The sequence below is a fragment of the Panthera tigris genome, chromosome A3 (genome assembly GCF_018350195.1).
Source record: "Panthera tigris isolate Pti1 chromosome A3, P.tigris_Pti1_mat1.1, whole genome shotgun sequence".
Lineage (NCBI taxonomy): Eukaryota > Metazoa > Chordata > Mammalia > Carnivora > Felidae > Panthera > Panthera tigris.
In genome coordinates, this window is record NC_056662.1 from 66,044,321 (window position 1) to 66,064,950 (window position 20,630).

The 20,630-nt window shown below is 48.9% G+C and overlaps 1 protein-coding gene across 1 annotated transcript in view; it reads left to right on the top strand.

Moving 5' to 3' along the window:
• TTC7A (tetratricopeptide repeat domain 7A) overlaps window positions 1-20,630 on the top strand; it is a 120,307-nt gene that overhangs the window by 10,818 nt on the left and 88,859 nt on the right. Inside the window, exon 3 of the mRNA XM_015538689.2 lies at window positions 4,525-4,693. Within this exon, the coding sequence (XP_015394175.2) occupies window positions 4,525-4,693 (169 nt within the window). The remainder of the gene's footprint in view (window positions 1-4,524; window positions 4,694-20,630) is intronic.

Sequence of the window (20,630 nt, forward strand, 5' to 3'; positions counted from 1 at the left end):
TGCCCCTCCCCCACTCACACTCTATCTCTGTCTCTCAAAACTAAATAAACATTTAAAAAAAATTTTTTGATATAATTAATATCACCTATTTTTACATTTTTAATGTGACTGGAAAATTTTACTAGAAAAATTCAAATTATACATGTGGCTTAAGTTATATTTCTATTAGACAGCACTTGCTTGACCTAGTATGTGCCTAGTCCTTTGGACTCCTTAGGGATCTCAAGGAAATAGGACCTCAGTGAGCCCATGATCTAGTTGGAAACAGGCAAACATGCAAAGTTGGCTAGCGACAGAAGAACTCAGTAACAAGGCAAGCCAGTTTAAGTCTATGCATTTATTGATTGAATACCTACTGTATAAAAGGCACTGAGGGGAGGTATAGAGGGAAGTATAGTCAGCTCTCTCCAGATCTTTGCTGCTTAAAGCATGGTCCACCCACCTGCAGTATGGGCATTATCTGGGGAGTGCAAAATCTGGATCAGAATCTTTGTTTCAACAAGCTCTCCTGGTGATTCATGTGTGCATTAAAGTTTGAGACCATTCTAGATTACAGTGTATCCTGAGCTATAATAGAAGTCTGGGTACGTCATTAGAGACCCAAAGAGGACGTGATTTTTCAAGAGATATTCCAAAGTAATATACTTTCTGATTTAAACATTTTATGGTAACCGACTCTATGCAAGGCATTATACTATGAGGGCAATAAAGATGTACTGATTCAACATGGACCCTGCCCTCAGGGAGGTTGCAGGTTTACTGGGAAAATAAGTCTTTTTTTTTTTTTTATGTTTATTTATTTTCGAGAGAGAGAGTGAGGGGGGGAGAGGCAGAGAGAGAGAGGGGATCAGAGGATCCGAAGCATACTATGCGCTGACAGCAGAGAGCCCTAGGCGGGCCTCGAGCTCACAAACTGTGAGATCATGACCTAAGCCAAAGTCAGACCCTTAACCAACTGAGCTCCCCAGGTGCCCCCAGGAAAATAAGTCTTATTGGCAAATTGTCCTAGATGGACTGTGACACATGCTACATGACTAGTGTACATGAGGAGGCAAGTTCAAGGGGGATACTCCCTGGGGTGAGGTGGGGAGTCAGCCCCGGGGTGATGGTGGCATTAGAATTGGACTATTCGTGGGGGGTGGGAGGGTCTAGACCTTGAAGAGGGGAGGGTATTGACATACAGAGATAGGATAGGACATTCCAAGAAGGAAGCAGTGTATAATTTAATGGTTTCTCTTATTAGGTTCTCATTCAAGTATGTCACTTAGCAGGAGCAAAAGGGAATGGTGAGAAATGAGGTGACAGAGGGACTCTGGGGCCAGTGAGCAGGGACTGAAAAACTAGGCCAAGAAGTGTGGGGCTTTTTCTGTGGGGGAAGTGTCCTGGAAGTCTAACGATCTTGTCTTTAGATTCCTCAGCAGGGATTATGGTAGCTCTGGGAGGTTTCGTGTTGGAGTAAACCAACTGTTTGACCTAGAGCATGTCTTCTGACCTCTTGGGCCCTCCGGTTCCTCATCTGCCAATCAAAGAGGCTGCACTTGATTGGTGGGTCCCAGGCTTTTCCCATCAAGACCCGTTTTAATTGTTTCCTTTGCCAGACTCCATTAAATATTTAAAAATTGTTTTTAAAGTAAAAAATGAGGGGCGCCTGGGTGGCTCAGTCGGTTAAGCGTCCGACTTCGGCTCAGGTCACAATCTCGCGGTCCGTGAGTTCGAGCCCCGCATCAGGCTCTGGGCTGATGGCTCAGAGCCTGGAGCCTGCTTCCGATTCTGTGTCTCTCTCTCTGCCCCTCCCCCATTCATGCTCTGTCTCTCTCTGTCTCAAAAATAATAAAATAAACATTAAAAAAAAATTAAAAAAAAATAAAGTAAAAAATGATTCGGACTCACTGGTAAAAAGTCATTAAATAAACAAGTAGTTTGAAGTAAAAGTTTTTGTTTGCCAGCCCCACCCCCACTCCCATCCCGAGTTAAGCGCTGGTCATCATTTTGTGTTATGTCCCACATGCCTTTCTCTGTGCATTAACAAACACATGTGCATACATACAGGTTCTAATCAGAGTCCTTGCATCCATATTTGACAAGAACTTTTACCTGGAGCTTTCCCCATGCCAATATTTCATTCTCTGCATTGGCTGAATAGCATCCATGTATATTATTATGAAAACTGTTTGTATGCCAAATCACATTTAGGAAGAACAAATTTTACCATGCTCTATTAACTGAAGACATCCATGGTCACCAATAACACTGAGATATTCACCATTATCCACACCAAAGCCAAGAACTTGATGTTGATTAGGCAAAATGAAATATTAAAAGTAGTATGTGGGGTGCCTGGTGGCTTAGTCAGCTAAGTGTCTGACTCTTGATTTCGGCTCAGGTCATGATCCCAGAGATGGGGGATCGAGCCCTGCGTCAGGGTTGAGCAGGCATGGAGCCTGCTTAAGATTCTCTCTCTTCTGGGGCACCTGGGTGGCTCAGTCAGTTGAGCATCTGACTTCAGCTCAGGTCATGATCTCACAGTTTGTGGGTTTGAGCCCCACGTCGGGCTCTATGCTGACAGCTCAGGGCCTGGACCCTGCTTCAGATTCTGTGTCTCCCTCTCTCTTTCTCTGCCCCTCCCCTGCTCGCACTCTGTCTCTCTCTCTCTTTCAAAAATAAACATTTAAAAAAATTTATTTTAAGATTCTCTTTTCCTCTGCCCCTCCCCCTCTCGCACTCTTTCTCTTTAAATAAATAAATAAATAAATAAATAAATAAATAAATAAATAAATAAAAATTAAAAGAAAAATGATGACTCGTGCCCTGTATTTATCTAGCTCCTTTCCAAAGAAAAGTTCAAAACTCTTTTCTGGACTCGCATTGCTCTGATGCTGTTGGCATTGCTGTGATGGGAGGTGAGGGTGGTTGTTAATTGTTATCTCACCCTTACCGATGGTGTAAATTAAATTAGCCTGAGCAATGAGAAAATGTGACCGTGGCTTGAAACCAACATGGGGAACAGCAGTATCTTTGCCCAGCTAGGAGGGACCATGGGTCCCGAGGCTCTGGGAGTGTGTCATTTGTGGCCCTAGCATAAGGAGTGGGTGGCCTGTTTGGGTGACTAGCAAATGCACTTGAAAAATTCAGCCTCGGAGAGTTGACTGATAGTCGGAGCAGGTCAGGCATACAGGGGCTGAGTGGGCCCACTTGGTGGAGGCATTCTAGCAGTTCAGCAGACAGAGCCCTCTGGTACTCAGGGAGGCTTCTTAGGAAGAGGTGGGTCGGGAGCAAGTTCCCAAAGGATGGAAGAAGATCCAGATAGACCAAGGGGGAAGTGGGGGGAGACTGTTCCAGATAGGGAGCTGTGTGAGCAAAGGCAAGGGGAAAATGTGTGTTTATAATGACCAAAACACCAGTGCAGAAGAAGAATTTGGCTTTGCTGTGCTCCGTATCTCTTAACTGGCTTCTAAGAGGGCAGTAGGTGGTGGGGAGTGGTGGAGGCTTTCCCTGGGGCTACAGGTTCCCCAGACTCCAATCTCCCTGAAGGGAAGCAGGGGTAGCACAGAGGCCCGAGGTAGGAGCCAGCATTGCATCTCCAAGGAGCTTTATGGACAGAGCTGCTGCTGGGCGGTAGGGGCAGTGTTCAGAGCCTGGCCCAAAGGGGTGGTGGGGCCAGCTGAGTGCAGAGATGGAGGCCGAGGGCTAGAGCAAATGGCCATGGAAAGTGGGAGATCTTGGAGGGGAGCTGGGCACATGTCCAAGAACAGGACTTTGGGGCAGGGCTGAGCAGACCTCCTGAGGGAGGCCCCAAGAGTCCTTGTATGGGATTGAAGATTTGGGCATTAGCAGTACTGGAGAAAGAAAGGGAAGAAACCAACTGGCTTGAATTCAGGCACTTGATTCTGCACTTGAGATGAGGACGGTGGCCCAGCAGGCCTTGGCTCTCCTGCCTTCCTGTCACACTGCTGACAGGACCCTTCTTACCACAGAGGTCCTGCTGTTGCAGGTGGGGCTTCAGTGGCTGGCCCCTTACCTGCACAGCTTCTTTCCAAGGCCTTTCCCCTCACTGTATATTTGTACAGATATGCATGTAAAGAGGACCCCCAGTTATGTGAGCTTTAGGCCCCCAAAAATTTGGTTAGGTCTTTGACTCCTACTTGTGTTGAGAACAAATGCCTGAATTCCTGAGTACCAACCTTGGGCTGAAGCCTTCTGGACAGAAGACAGAGCCCAGTCTGCAAGCTGCCTGGGGTCTGGTTGGGGGAATAGTACACACACACATGAAATAATTGGGCACTCATGTAAGGATTTCAGTGAGAACCATAGTGTAGCCCACAGACTGCAGGTGTGGAGAGAAGAGGGACTGAGGACTGGGGGGGCTTCCTGGAGGAAGAGGGGAGTTCTGAGGAGGGTCTTAGGCAAGTCGTCATGGCTCAGTGGGATGGGGCGGGGGTCCATCCCAGGGTACCTGGTGGGGGTGGGGATGGGGTGGGGAGGCCTTGAGGCAGAAGCCTGCTAATGTGTTTTTTATCCTTTTAGCCACAGTACCTGTGTGAGGCCATGCTGATCCAGGGCAAGCTGCACTATGTGGAGGGCTCATACCGAGATGCCATCAGTATGTATGCACGGGCTGGGATTGATGACATGTCCATGGAGAACAAGCCACTGTATCAGATGCGGCTGCTGGCAGAGGCCTTTGTCATCAAAGGTAGGTGTGGATGCAGCTGGGGCCCTAGAGGGCACAAGCCATGGCTCCCCTCCACCATGTTCAGCTCCTTACACCCTGGCCCCCTGTGCCAAGAGCATTTGGTAGCTGTAGGAGAGCAGATGCTATATTGACAGTTGGCCTGCAGGGCCAGCGTTCAAGATACGTGACCCCTAGTCGTGCCCGGGCGCTAACCAGCCAGGTGGACACCAGCGGCAACCAGCCACACCAGCGCATGCTGACTGACGGCAGCCACCAGGCCAGATATCAGGAGCCTCAGGTTCTCGCCTTGGCTCCGTCAATAACTAGCCACCCAATTGCACGCCCTTGGGCAAATTACCACTTCACCTTTCCTGGCTTCAGCTGACTTATGTGTGAAACAGAATTGTAATACCTGCCCTCACAGGGTTACCATAACCAAGAGGAATCAGCTGGGTCATGATGTTGAGAAAGGCTTAAAAACAATGCCATCCCGTCATCAGGCTGGTGCTGGGGACTGACATTGGCTATAGATCAGATGCTCTGTGGTATAGAGCAGCCTGTCCCTCCTTGGGTATTTGTTGGGCACCTGTGAGTGGCCCAGAGATCAGTGATGGGCAGGTCAGAACCAGTTCCCAGAGTAAGGGGTGTTGTGGTGAGGATCCAGGCACACAGGGTCAGTGATGGAGAAATTCCATGATATGGAGCTGTGGATGATGGCTCACCTGGGGCACTGTTTAGTGCCATTGAACTGACCCCGAAGGGGTTACATGTTAGTAAAAGCCTGAGCCCAGACTTTGTGCTTCAGGCTTCTTCTTCCCTGGATCCATGAACCCTAGGGTCACAGAGCCTGAGGGATGGCCCTCAGTGGCAGTGCGGTGTCCCAGGAACCCCCCCCCCCCCCCGCCCAGATGGTTGTCAGGAATCTTAGATGTTTGGTCATCTCCTTATTCCGGCACAAACCAGCCCCCAGAGAAAAGTCTAGACATGCTTATGGCCATATGGAGATTGGATGTTTGAGATGGTAGAGTGTCACCTTCTTCTCTGTTGTAGATAGGGACATTCTCTCCATCTTGTATATGGGGAAACTGAAGCCCAGGGAGGCTACGTACCTTGTCCAGAGTTGCCCAGAGATTTGTGGTGGAACCAGGATTGGAACCTCCACTCTGTCTCCTTTGGATCCCAAGGGACATCTTTGCAGAGCATGGCCTCCTTTGACTCTGGCTCCTGGGTTTCTCGAGGGCTATTTGTCCACCCCTGGGTCCCTTTCCCTTTAGAGAGACTATTCACAACCTCCCAGGAAGTCTGCTGAGATTGTCACCCAGGACAGATGCAACACCAGCATGTAGGAGGACAGGTGGCCATCTAGGTTAATCCAGTATGTGGGGGTCTTCTTCCTTGGCTCTCTCGTCCCTTTCTCTGTGCCCCAGCATAGGCTGGTCTTGGAGGTGTTTTTCATTTAGTGTTTGGGTCTTTTGGGCCTCTTGAAAACCACTCTGCCATGGACTCCCCAAACCTAACACCCTTCCTTGGGGGCCCTTTCCAGCACTTTTTCCTGTAGACCTGGCTCTACCTACTGCTCCCTGTCTTCTGCTCTCTACTCTTTCCAGCACGCCTCCAGCTTCTTGGGGGAACACAGTCCTGGTGGTCAGAGGTCCTGCAGGGGAGGTAAGGAGCCAAGCGCCACTGGCATGGGCTGTTTGGTCGTGGCCTGTGCTAGCTCCCCGCCCCTCGCTGACTGCACATGGCCTCCCACGCACCTATCTCCTCTCTGCTTGTCCGTCCTGTCCTGTTGCAATGCCTGTGCCCTACCTGCTGCTTGGCATGCTGAGTTTCACCTGACCCTGTGTATGCTTGAGATCATGCATGAGGTCTCCAGGGTGTGCATGATGTTGATTTTCCTGGGTTTGGGGGTACCTGGTGGGTCGCCCCATGCAGAGAGAAGGGGACGGGGATGGCTGGTCACGGGGTTGTCTTAATCTGCTGGGCTCCCATAGCAAAGTACCTTAGACTGTGTGGCTCAAACAGCAGAAATTTATTTCTCAGAGTTCTGGAGGCTGGGAAATCCAAGATCGAGGTCCTAGCAGGGTCGGTATCTGGGAGGGCTCTCTGCTTGGGTTGAAGATGGCCACCTTCTCGCTGTGCCCTCACATAGCTTTTCTTCCATCTCTTTCTCTTCTCTTCTTATAAAGTCACCAGTCCCATCACGAGGTCTCCACCCTCATGACCTCATCTAACCCTGACTATCTCCCGAGGGCACCATCTCCAAATACCAACACATTGGGGATTAGGACTACATGCAACATGAGCTGGGGGGAGACACAAACATTCAGTCCATAGAAAGGATGGTGGTGGCAGGAGGCCACAGAATTCACAGAATGATAATAGTTATTAATCCCTCACTCCATGCCAGGTACACCCTCACTGAATCCACACAGTAGTAAATAGGCCTCATTGGGTGTTCTCTTCATTCCCTTGTTATAGATGAGGAGTTACAGTTGATGAGGTGAAGGGACTCGTGGATTTCATGGGAATAGCAGAACTGGGATTTGAACCCGGGCAGCCAGAGCTTGTAGATTCCCCCATGGTAGTGCTGCTCAGAAGCCTAGACTGAGAGCAGTGACAGAAGCTGTCTAGGCCAGTCTGCCCCATGTTACAGATGAGGAAGTCAAGGCTGATGAAGTGGAGCGTCCTTACCCAGGACAGTAGTCAGCTTTGTTTGAACTAGAATCCTCTACCCGAGGCAGCCTTACAGCTTTAGGTCCTGTCTCCAGGTAGCCACCGCCCCCCCCAGGAGCCTGCCTTCCCTAATCCCAAGTGTTGTCTGGCCAGGCCATTACACCACAGTTTATTTACTGTTTTGCACTGGCTTCTGCTTCATTGTTCCATCCATGGTTCCACTTGGTGCCATCCAGTGGGGCAGGGAGTTTTCTTGGCACACCTGTCTGGAGGAAGGAGGATGGGGCCATGTGTCATGGGGCCTGGAGGCTCAGTGGGGGCGCATATATGGGTATCTCCAGTGGAGCTCCTGGTCTTGTTAGAGGAGTCAGGAACAGGCTTCGGGTCTCTTCACTGCACCCCCCTCCCAGCCCCCAAAGACATAAAAATACACTCAACTCACCCACTTTCTGCTTCAGGGCAGAGCGATCTGGTTATGTGTCCTTCTGAAGCATCACTCACAAGGGCTAGGCCTTCCTCTGAAGTCAAGGGGATGTGGATGAGACCAGAAAATGCTTTCTGATTCTCAGGGAGGGCTCTAGACACCATCTTGCAGTGGTCTTGGGTCTCTCTTGCTGAAATGCAGAAACAGTACTTGCATACGTGTGTATATTGCATGGGGGTTACGTGACCCTCCAGCTTCTGTAATGGGATTCATCTTCACCTCTACTCTATAAGGTGGGGAGGTGGGTAATTGTTATGCCTACTCTAGGGATGAAGAAACAGAGACTTGCAATCTGTAAGCAGTGGAGCTTAGATTGATGGCCGGGTGGTTGTCTCTCAAGCTTGTATCCTGCCTGTGACAGAGAACCCCACCTGGAGAGCAGGTTGCAGTTACCTCCAGAATGGGTTCACACAGATGAGAGTACAGGCAGTGCACAGAGCCCTGAGAAAGGAGAGGGTCCTGCCAGTTACTGCAGAATCCAGGGGCCAGCCAGGAGGAACGATGCCTGTGGGCACACTGTTGTTCTGTTCCTGAGAGTAGTCCATGGGGGGGCCTAACTGGGCCTTGGGCAGATGGGGGGCTTCTACCTCTCCTGGCCTCCATCAGCCCTGGGTTGGCTAGGAGCTGCAGCCACCAGTGAAGCCCTGTATCACTGTCCCATGGGTCTGCTTAGTGTGGAAGCAACCCAGGGCAGTGGTGTTGGTAGGCAGATTGTTCAGAAAACTTCCTTTTATATGTCAACATTGGTTACCTTGGCCCAGAGTGAGAAGTCTGCCCCTCTACCACTCTGTTCCTTAGGCCCTGCAGTGGCTCCAGTGTGACTTCTGCCAGCCCACCATCCCCTGACCAAGCATGTCAGACCAGGGGAAAGCCCTGGGAAAGGAAATGTTCCCAGCCCATTCCAGGTACAGATGGTAGACATCTATTTTTGATGGCATTGCCCCACCACCATCTTGGTTTGTTTCAAGGGAACATCTTCCATTTACTTTGTATTAAAAAAACAGTCCAGGGGTACCTGGATGGCTCAGTCAGTTAAGTGTCCGACTCGTGATACTGGCTCGGGTCACAATCTCGCTGTCGTAGGATCAAACCCTGTCTCTCCCTGTCGCACTCTGCCCCTCCCCGACTTGCACGCAAGCATGCATGTGCACACCCTCTCTCTCAAAATAAACAAATAAACTTAAAAAAAATGTTTTTTAAATGTAGAATAATTTGGTTTCGAGGCCCTTCTCAGAGGGCCAGTCTGCAGTGCCACCCACCCTCACGAAGCCCCAGGCAGAGCCTGCTCATTTGATTCTGCCTGCTCATGGTTTCCAGCCCTGTCTTTCTGCTGAACTTGAAGCCCTGGGGGGACAGGTGGTCATTCCTTCTGCAACCCCAGTCTTCTCTGCCTCTTCTGCCTTCCTGGAGCCACTCACATTCCAGCTGAATGAGGTCTCCACCTGGTGTCCAACATGGTGTGCAGAGTTTTGTCCCTTTACCTTTTCTTGAGCCACTGCTCTTGCCCAGCATGCCCCTTTTGTACACGCAGAGATAGCCCTAACACTCCCTTTAGGTGCAGTTCAGGTGTATCTTCCACCAGGAGGCTTCCCTTGTGTATAACTGCAGCCTATGGCATTCTTTTTCTCCTTCAAGCTCATTTGGACTTTGACCGAGTCTCCCTGGTTAGAAGTCAGTATGTTCCTCCTGCCAGGCATCTGGCCCGTGGCCATTATACCCCTCAAGGTCCTTGGCTCTATGTCTTACAGGAAAAAGTAAAATTTGCCAGCACCTGCCAGGGTTGCCAAGATGAACAGTAGGGCTCCCTTCCCTTGAGGGAGTGGCAGTCAGTTGAGCAAAGCCTGCTTCTGGTGTGATGTGGCTCTGGGAGAAGCAGCTTCTCTGGAGGAGGAGCTAAGCAGGTAGTAACTATGGCAAGACCGATGAGTCACAAGCTACCTGGTGCCTCTCTTTCCTGTCCAGTCCCTGACTCAACAGGCCACAGCATTAGTGGAGTTTATGGTTTGGAAAAATCAGGAAATGGAAATTACTCCAGAGGTGGCTGGTCTGTAGCTTATTTCTGCAGCCTACTGGGGGCAGGACATTGGACTTCCTGCCTAGCCTGGGTGCCCAGCCATGTGGCTGCCCCCAGTTGTGTTCTCTGCCTTGACACCTGAGAAGGGCATTTGCAAAGTTCCCTCTGGGGCTGCAGCTCCTTAGCAGCCCACTTCCAAATGGGGGTCACACACCTGGGATCGCCTTACACGTTGAGCGGTCTGAGGCTTTGTTTTTGCAAGGGTTGGGATCTGTCTGGCTCAAAGGCTCTCTAGAGCAACCTAGTAATAAGCCTTTGGACATTTGGCATCAGATCATCTCCATGGGTAAGAAACTAGAGCTAGAGATTTTGTTGACTCAGACAGAGCCCTTGGCTCTAGAGCCAGGCCTAGTGGTTTCTGTCTCTGCATCAGGCCTCAGGGCCCCTCTCAGCCCCCAGCCCTCAGTTTAATGGGTAAGCAATAGGCTGGGCTGAGGGGTGCTCACACCTCTTGCCCTCAAGCTGCATCTGGCTCTGTAGCAGCACATGAGAGCCACAGCACAGGATCCTTGTGAGATCCTGGGGGTGGGGGGGTGGGGGTGGATCAGGCCTTTCCCAGGCCACAGCCTTAGCTCTTGATACAGTCTGGTCTCCCTATCTCCAGGAGCAGAAAATTTCCAACCCTGCTTATCAGACTTGACTGTCAGCTACCTTGGATTGTTGTCCACAGGTAAAAAGGGCCCCTGGCAAATCTGCATCATCCAGAGGGATTGCCAGGAGTAAAGCTTGCCCTTTTTGTAGACCTTGCTGTGGACCCTAAGAAGTATCCAACATAGGCCAATATCCTGAAATGTTTCTACCAGATGCCCTAAAGCTCCAGCCTTCACCTCAAGACAAAATAGGCTGCATTTCAATGGGCACTACTGCTGCTATATATCTGGAATTCCAGTTTCTTAATTGTGAGATGGTCAGTCCTCACTCTTGTATCTGACCTTAAGTCAGCCAGGCTTGCATTTCAGAAATTGTACCCTCTGACATCATCATGCTTCTGGGGATCAGTTTCCATATAACCAGGCTTAGGGTTGTAATGACAAAAATGTAACTCCAACTAGCTGGAAAAGCAACAACAAAAAGGAGGGAGGCACTGGAAATGTATGACCCCATGTAACTAGAAAGTCATTGGAGGTAGGTGGCATCAGGCATAGCTGGATCTAGGGGCTGCATGTGTTGATGTCTTAGCACCTCCAGGTTTACATGGTTCTGTGCATAGCACTTACAGCCTCAGGAGGAGAGAGTGCTTCATTGACCTGATTCCATCTTGTGCCTACCCTGGAATCAGTTACAGTGACCAGCATCAAACCTCTGGGTTGGTGCCAGGGGTGTGATTTCCACCTGAATCTGGTGGACTGAGTTGGAGGAATGGTTCCTCAAAGGAAAATCAGTGTGCTGTTAACCACAGTAGGTGAAAGGTATGGAGGGCAGAATCCCAGAGCTCAGGCAGAACTGACTCACCTCGGGTAACACCGCTAGTGACCAGGTCAGGATGTGAACTTGGCTCTCTCTGACTCCAGCTTTTGGGGTCATCCCTGATACCCCAAAAGTACTTGGGGATTGAACCACTCTGCTGCAGAGAGAGGAAAGTGAATGGAGCTATCTGGAGTTTTTCCTGGTTAGCTTGGAGGTGAACCTGAACTTAGGGAGGAATTATCTGCAGAGGAGTAGAAGAGGTGCCTTCCAGGTAAAGGAGAAGTCCAAAGAGAAGCCCCAGGAGAAATGGAGGTGACTTGTTTAGTGGGGGGCAAGGGGTGGTGGTGCCAGGAATGACTGAGCATGAGAGCCTTGCAGTAAAGCTCAGGGGGTCTTCTTGCTGGTGTTCTAGAACTTTATTCCTGGGTCACCATGCTTTGATGGGCATGCAGGAGCTTCAGGGCCTGCACTTTCAATATCTCAAGCTTACCCAGTTCAGCCCCACAAGCCACGGCATCACTGTCCACCTCTCAGAGGACTGTTCCATGGCAAACAGCTGCCTCTCCCCTCAGGCCTGTGTCACTTCCAGTTCTCCAGCACTAGCTCAGTGTGGTAAGGTGTGAGGGAGGAATGACCCTCCATTTCCCTGAAAAGCCACGAGTCCTGCCCTTTTCCCCTCTTGCTTGCAGCCCAGCACCAGGGAGGCCACAGTCCACGCTCTGGACAGGCTTGCTCACAGGCTGACCAGTAGAAGATTGGCCTGGCTATGGAGAAAAATGGCCCCAGTTCTCCCAAAATACTGCAGCTAGGTGCTAAGTGGTGAACAGGCTGTGAAAAGTAAAAATGTAAACAAACAAACAAACAAACAGAAAAACACTTAGCAGCTGTGAGAATTATGATCTGCAAATTCTCTTCTCACTTCTTGAGTGTTTGTTTTCTTTTTTCTTTTCTTTCTTTCTTTCTTTTTTTTTTTTTTCTCCTGTCCTCTTTTGGTCACTGCAACCCCAGGCTATTCTGCTCTCACCTGGGAACTTGTGGCTTATTAGAATTTGAAAATAAAAACACCAGGCTTCTCCTAGGGCAGGACATGGTGGCATATTTGGTTTTGGGGTTTTTTTGTTTTTGTTTTTGTTTTTTTTAAGTCCTGGTATGGCAGGAATTAGCTGTTGATTTTGGCTTCCTTCTCAAAGGGGCATGGGTCGCTTGCCCTGTGGGGAGGCAGGTTAGCACTGTCAGTACCGCTGCTCTGTCCCTAGACTGCAGTCCACAGTCCGGGCTTCCAGAGGGAGAGGAGTGCTGTTGGGGCATCTTGGAAGGAGGCTGGGTGTGTTCATTGTGTGTGTACCTGGCCTTCACTGAGTTCTTTCCTGGGCTGGGGGTGTGGAGTGCAGGCAAGGCTGTGAGGGGTGCATTTGAGGGGCCCATCCCCTTGCAGAGTGGACAGCTTCACTGCAGCCACCAGGGGCTGGCCAGAAGCCTGAGGTTTGGGAACCCTTGGGGGCATGGCAGGTAGGGGGAGACATACATAGGGAGTCTGGGCCGAGACAGCAGACAGTATTGAAGCCAGAAGACCTGGATCTAGTTTGGACTCTGGCACTTTTAACTGAGGGGTGTTGGAAGGAATCTCTTCTTGAATTAGAGGTTTCATCTGTCATTCTAGGGAAAGACCAGATCCCTTCCAGAGAGATCACTGTGAGCCTCACTTAACATTCTCTGAGAACATGCATGCTAATCTATATAATACCGTCTAATTTCAATTTCACGGCCTGCATGAGTTGGGCATCGGTGGTAATCCCATTTTGTGTTTCAGGAAATGGAGACTAAGATCTCTATAAACATTTTGGGGTGTATCCTTCTGGTCTTTTTTCCTATAGGTTTATATGTGGCTTTTTAAAGAACAAAAATAAGTTCATACAATCATACTTTATAATCTCTTTTCTAAAGTGAGTATTTTATGAGCCATTTCCCACTACATATCTACATCACTGTTTAAAGCTTAACTGCATTGCATTGTTAGAATCTATTGCAGTTTAGCAAGCTTGTCTCCTGTTATTGGACCTCTAGGTTAAATTTCATCTTTTTGCCATTATAAATAGTGCTACGGTAGATATCTTTCAAACTAAATTTTTGCTTATGTCATTAATTTTTTAGTGATAAATTCTTAGAAGTAAAGTTAGTGGATCCACTTTTTGGAGACGGGTGCATGGAGTCAAGTTGTCCACTTTCCTTTTTTTTCATTTTTTTAAATTGGTAAAATGTACAGACTCATGAAAAGATACTCAACATCACTCATAATCAGGGATATGCAAATCAAAACCATAATGACCTATCACCTCACACCTGTCAGAATAGCTAAACTCAACAACACAAGGACCAACAGGTGTTGGCAAGGATGCGGAGAAAGGGGAACCCTTTTTCAATGTTGGTGGGAATGCAAACTGGTGCAGCCACTGTGGAAAACAGTATGGAGGTTCCTCAAAAAGTTAAAAATAGAACTACCCTGTCTATGATCCAGTAATCATGCTACTTGATATTTTCTCAGAAAATACAAAAACTCTAATTCAAAGGGATACATGCACCCCTGTGTTTATTGCAGCATTATTTCCAATAGCCAAGATAAAGAAACAGCCCAAGTGTCCATGAATGGAAAAGGATATGTGGTGTATGTATACACAATGGAATATTATTCAGCCATAAAAAAGAATGAAATCTCATTATTTGCAACAACATGGATGGAGCTAGAGAGTATAATGCTAAGTGAAATAAAGCAGTCAAAGAAAGGCAAATACCATATGATTTCACTCATATGTAGAATTTAAGAAACAAACATAAAGAATGAGCAAAGGAAAAAACAGAGACAAACCAAAAAATAGACTCTTAACTATAGAGAGCAAACTGATGGTTACGGGGAATGGGTGAAATGGTGATGGAGATTAAGGAGTGTATTTGTCGTGATGAGCACCAAGCGATGTGTGGACGTGTTAAATCACTATTGTACACCCGGAACTAATATAACACTGTAGGTTAAAAAATTGGTGAAATATAGGGGCTCCTGGTGGCTCAGTCGGTTGAGCTCCTGACTTTGGCTCAGGTCGTGATCTCACGGTCTGTGAGTTCAGGCCCTGCGTCGGGCTCTGTGCTGACAGCTCAGAGCCTGGAGCCTCCTTCAGATTCTGTGTCTCCTCTCTCTGTCTCTCTCTCTCCCTCTCTTCCTAAAAAATAAATAAACATTAAAAAGAAATTTTTAAAAAATTGGTAAAATATATATAATCTAAATTTAGCATCTTAACTATCTTTTAAAGATTTTATTTTTCATTGTGATCGAATACACATGATATAAAATTCACTATCTTAATCATCTGCAAGCGTACATACAGTACAGGAGTGTTACATGTATTCACATTGTTGTGTAACCAGTCTCCAGAACTCTTTATCTTGGGAAACCCCAACTCTGTACCCACCAAACGTCTCCCCATTTGCCCTTCTCTGCAACTTCTGGCAACTGCTGTTCTATTTTCTGTGTCTATGAATTTGTCTACTTACTTTAGGTTCCTCAAAGAAGTGGAATCATACACTATTTGTCTTTTTGTGACTGGCCTATTTTACTTGGCATAATGTTCTTAAGGTTTATCTGTGTGACATATGGCAAGATATCCTTCTTTTTTTTTTTAATTTTTTAACGTTTATTTATTTTTGAGAGATGGAGATAGAGCGGGGGGGGGGGCGGGGGCGGGCAGAGAGAGAGAGAAGGAGACACAGAATCTGAAACAGGCTTCAGGCTCTGAGCTTTCAGCACAGAGACCGACACGGGGCTCGAACCCACGAACCGTGAGATCATGACCCGAGCCGAAGTCAGACGCTTAATCAGCCGAGCCACCCAGGCACCCCAGGAATATCCTTCTTTTTTAAAGCTGAATAATATTCCAATGGATGCATATTTCACATTTTCTTTAACCATTCATCCATCAAAGAACACATGGGTTCTTCCACATTTTGCCTATTGTGACTAATCCTGCTGTGAACTTGAGTGTACAAATATCTCTTTGGGACCCTCCTTTCAATTCTTTTGGGTATACACCCAGAAGTGGAGTTGCAGGTTCATAGGGTAATTCTGTTTTTAATTTTTTGAGGAACTGTCAGACTGTTTGCCACAGTGGCTGCACCATTTTCCATTCCCGCAGTCGCCTGCTGTTTGAGTGTGATTTATAAGGTTCTTCCCTACCTGGCATTGAGGCCCCCTCCCTAAGGGCTGAAGCAATGACTTGCATTTCTTCCTCTCCCATCCCCAAACCCAGAGTACCTAACTTGGGGCTTAGCCTTCTGTGGGTACCAGGTGCCCTTGGACCAACTGTGTAGGAGGGAGGTAGGAGTCCACCCAACTGGAAAGTTCCATTGCAGAGGAAACCGTCGTGCTCTCCACCTCTGCATCTAGGGCCCAGAGCTCCAAGGGCGGGGCTTCTTGGAAAGGCGCCTGCCTGGGATGTGATGACTCATCTCAGCCTGAGGAGGCAGAGACCAGCCTGGGTGTTGAGCCCGGGGCTGAACCAGGATCAGTTTGCCTCCAAACCAAAAGTTCGGACTTAGTGAAAAAGCAAGCACTCTTCTTGAAAGGGACCTTCCCTTGGCTTGTAAAGCTGGGTGTTTTCACAGAAAGGCACCTTTGCCAGTGGGAATCAAGAGGCGGTCCCCTGGGCTTCCTGGCAGCCCCCGGCTTCCTTCCGGCTCATAGGATTGTGTGACAACCACTGGGGTCTTGTGGGGCCAGGCTCAGGAGCAGCCCGTCTGTCTCATCTTGGATCTAGTGTTGTGGTTTGGCCACTTGTGCAGAAATGCTCAAGGGGCAGGCAGAGGGTGAAGGGACCCAAGGGCTGGAGTCTCTAGTGGGTTTCGATCAGATGTGTATGAACAGGAAAATGGACCTTCATGGGAGTCAAAGAGCAAATATAAAGAAGCCCCAGGGCACCTGGGCGGCTCAGTTGGTTAAACATCTGACTCTTGACTTCAGCTCAGGTCATGATCTCAGGGTTCATGAGACAGAGCCCCACATTGGTCTCCGCACTGAGTGTGGAGTCAACGTGGGATTCTCTCTCTCTCTCTCTCTCTCTCTCTGCCTCCCCTGCTTCTGCTCTCTCTCTCTCTCTCTTTCTCAAAATAAATAAAGAAACTTAAAAAAAAAAAAAAAAGGTAAGGTCAAGAAGCCCCTTTTTATGGGCAGAACTGGGTGACTGGACTATCACCCTCATTTGGAGAAGCCATTGCCAAGCTCCAGGAAGCTTTTTGGTCTTACGTATATTGGAAATTATTTCACAGAGGACCACCTTAGTGACCATAGCTCTTCTACCTCCATCTTTTAGTTCTCTGCTGTCACAACTGCTTCCTTTGGAAAAGGAATTATATCCGTTATTTTTGATAAATGTTTATACAGTGAGGTGTACCAATCTTAAGTGTCTGATTTGGTGAGTTGGACAAGTGTAAATACCCACATAACCAACACCACAGTAACGACAACATTGCCATTACCCTAGAAGTTTCCTGCAGGCCCTTTTCCAGTTGGTTCTCTCTCCACTCCCAATAAGTGGTTAGTTTCTATTAATACAGATTATAATTTTGCCTTTTTTTTGAATGTCATGTAACTGAAATCCTATAGCACGGGCAGAGAGGCTGGTTACAGGGTGGGAAAAAGACATACACAAAGGAGATACAGGTAAAATGTTCCACTGGTTCTGAGGTCAGGAGGCCTAAGACAGCCTCCGGGAGGAGGTGGTTTTGCTGTGAGTTTTCCAGGAGGCTGGGACTTAGAATTCCCAGAGAAGCATGGCCGAGAGGCCTCTGCTGGGAGTGGAGGGAACACATGAAGCAATGGACAGCAGAGGCCCCACAGACACATGTTACTAATTTCACCGCTTTGTAGTGGTCAGCCCAGGGGAGGCTTGGGACTGGCAGCCCGAGCAGGCCAAGCAGCTGGCATTATCCATCCCAGGTCTGGGCCCAGCTGTGGGACAGGAAGGAACCCAGCCAGCAGCATGTGTCTCAGGGGAGCCGCAGAGCAGCCATGTTGAGACAGATCCGCTCTAGGGCTTCTGGAGTGGCTACACCCTCCTGCCATCTGCAGCTGGTCTCCCAGGCCAGGCCTCTGAACCACCTTCCTGCAGGGTGGACAGGATACGTAGCTGGGAAGGAGGAAGCAGGGCCGGCACCAGCAGTGAGCGGTGGCACCTGCCTTCTGCCTGCTTTCTGCGTCTCCTCCAGGACTCCCACTCTTCCTCTATCCCGTTTAGTGCTCTCTTCCCCTCCTGGTCATGAGTCATTTGGCAGGAGGCACGTTGACCCTCGGTGACCCCGGTAACTGAGTATTTGTGTTGAGCAAGGGCCTCCACGTTCTGTGCCTGCCTTCTCCCCGGCCGAGTCACCCCGACCTTTGGACCTGTTCACGCCCCAGCCTGGCAGAGGGCAAGGTCACTAAATCCATATGAGTTGGGATCTAGCCAAGAAAAACAGTAATTCCTTACCTTGTATTTGCAGGGCACTTTGTACTTTGTCAGACATGATCAGGCTTGCCATTTCTTCAGCTGGCCAGCCAGGGCTTGTTAAGTGCCTACTATGTGCCAGTTTGTAGAAAGGCAAACGTGATAAGGTTGATGCCTTTCAAAGTTTACAGTCTGGCTGGGTATGCATGTGAGTAAATAAATATAAGAAATGGTGGGGCAGGAGTATGTAAAGCATAGACTGGGGCCCCAGGAGGGATCAGTTGGTTATACCAGGGTGTATTAGGAGGGGGCAGCCCTCAGCAGGGCGGAAGGTGAGTGGTAATTTTGGGCAGACTTGGGAGATTCGGCAGGGGTATGCATCCCAGGCAGGAGGAATGGCTTGAGCAAGGTCAGCATTGGAAACAGGAGGTTGGGTGTGGATGCAGCAGTTGTGGTGTCTTAGCTCGGGCTACTGTAACAAAGTACAGACTGGGTGGCATCAACACGACAGATGTTTATTTCTCATGACTCTGCAGGCTGGAAGTCTGAGATTAGGGCACCAGCATGGTCAGATTATGGTGAGGACCCTCTTCCAGGTTGCAGGCTGCTGATTTCTTGCTGTGTGATCATGTGGCAGAAGGGGTGAGGTGGATCTCTGGGGTCTCTTTTATAAGGCTATTAGCCCCATTCATCACCTCCCAAAGACCCCTGCCTCCTAATACAATCACCTTGGGCACTAGGTTTTCAACATATGACTTGGGGGGTGGAGGACACAAACATTCAGCCTGTGGCATATGGTGAGAGCCAAGGCTGGGCAGGCGACAGGGATGGAATCCTAGAGGCCCTGTTATGGAGTGCCAGGAGTTTGGACCATACCTTGTAGCCCTGGGGATCCCTGGAGGGTTGAAGTGGTGGAGTTCTAGAAGGATCACCCTGGGAACAGTGTGCAGGGTGGAATAGAACAAGACATGAGGCAGGGAGGCCAGTTAGGAGGCTGATATGGTCATCCCCTCAAGAGGTAAAGCACAGGGGCACCTGGGTGGCTCAGTCGGTTAAGCGTCTGACTCTTGGCTTCAGGTCAGTTCATGATCTCATAATTTGTGAGATCAAGCCCTGAATCAGTCTCCACGCTGATGGTGCAGAGCCTGTTTGGGATTCTCTCTCTCTCAAAATGAATAAATAAACTTTAAAAAAAAAAAAAAAAGGTCAAGCCTAAAATGAGGGAGGAAGAGGAAGGATGGGGAAGTGTTGAGGGCATGGTCATCAGCTGGAGGGTAGGGCAGAGGGCAGGAGAGAGTTGGGGGTTCTATTCCTACAGCTCCTCCAGGAAGTTCATCCTGAGCACCTGTTGCATTGTAAAGTACCGTGTGGGACACAAAGGTGGGAGCGACCTGGATTCTGCCCGTTAGGAAGCAACAGTCCAGGACAGCACTCTCTAGTCAGGTCTGTGTGTTAGTCCCATGTGACCGAAACACACTTTAAGCTCACTTCACCCTAAAAAGGGTGGGGGTATTATGGGCTCATATACTGGGAAGTTTCAGGGGGTAGAGATTCAGGCAGGGCACTCAAACGGTGTCATTAGGAATCTGCCCTCTTCCATCTTGACTCATCTTTACCCTGTAGATTTTTCTCCTCATTACTAAGAGTTTATTCAGTCGTCTTCTTGTCTTAAAAAAAAACAAAACTAATGCAAATATAGTTGTTTTCCTTTATGGCTTAACAGCTAATAAGCATAACAGTGCTCTCCCTTCTGGGCTTCTTACCTTTTTTTTAGGGGGGGTTCATTTTGGTTTCGTTTTGGGGTTTTTTGTTTTGTTTGTTTTTGCTTTAGAGCCATGATTTGATTTGATTAAAAAAAATGGGGGCGCCTGGGTGGCTCAGTCGGTTAAGCGTCCGACTTCGGCTCAGGTCATGATCTCGCGGTCCGTGAGTTCAAGCCCCGCGTCAGGCTCTGTGCTGACCGCTCAGAGCCTGGAGCCTGTTTCAGATTCTGTGTCTCCCTCTCTCTCTGACCCTCCCCCGTTCATGCTCTGTCTCTCTCTGTCTCAAAAATAAATTAAAAAAAAAACATTAAAAAAAAATGTAATTATGGTTTAAAAAAAAAAAAGCCATAACAAAATGTACCATTGCAAGCGTTTGCAGGTGTACAGCTCAATCGTGTTGACTGTATTCACCTTGTGTAGCTTCATTTTCAGGCAGGCTTTCCCTAGCATTTCAGGCTGACCTCCTCCCAGCTTCCCAGCCCCAGTGGAAAAAGTTAAAAGTTCCAGGGCTCATCTTTAGCCAGTCGCTGTGGCCCTGATGATGGGTCTGCCCGGGAGATGGAGTGGGGGCCTCATGCTCTGCAGCTGCAGGAGGGGTGTTCATGGGGAAAGCGAGGCTCTGGGGCCAGGAACAGGCAGTGGCTGCCTGGAGGGCAGAGGCAGCCGCTGTCCACTTCAGGCAGTCTGACCTATGCACAAATAACTTAGGTGAGGTAGAAACTGGTTCCGTGGAAGGGTGCCTGTAAAGTGCCGCCCAGCCTGGGTGCCTGCTGTGTGCAGATACTAGGGACTGCAGTGGTGCAGAAAAGCTCACATTTTGCCCACATGGAGCTTTCGGCTAAAGCGGGAAGAGAAGAGCTGGGCGTAATAACCAGTGTAGATAAATAACCAGTGCCTGGGGGCACTCCTGCAACTTGGAGGGAGGGTCAGGAATGGTTCCTGCGGGAGCTGGCCTGGAAGGGTAGGCAGGAAAGGTGCCACGGTGCAGTTCCCCGTGTGGGGCTTGGGTGTCCCCGCTGTCAGCCCGCAGCTTGACCCCAGCCGCCGCCAATACCACCACCACTGCTTTAGCCTCCTCCTTCCCTGC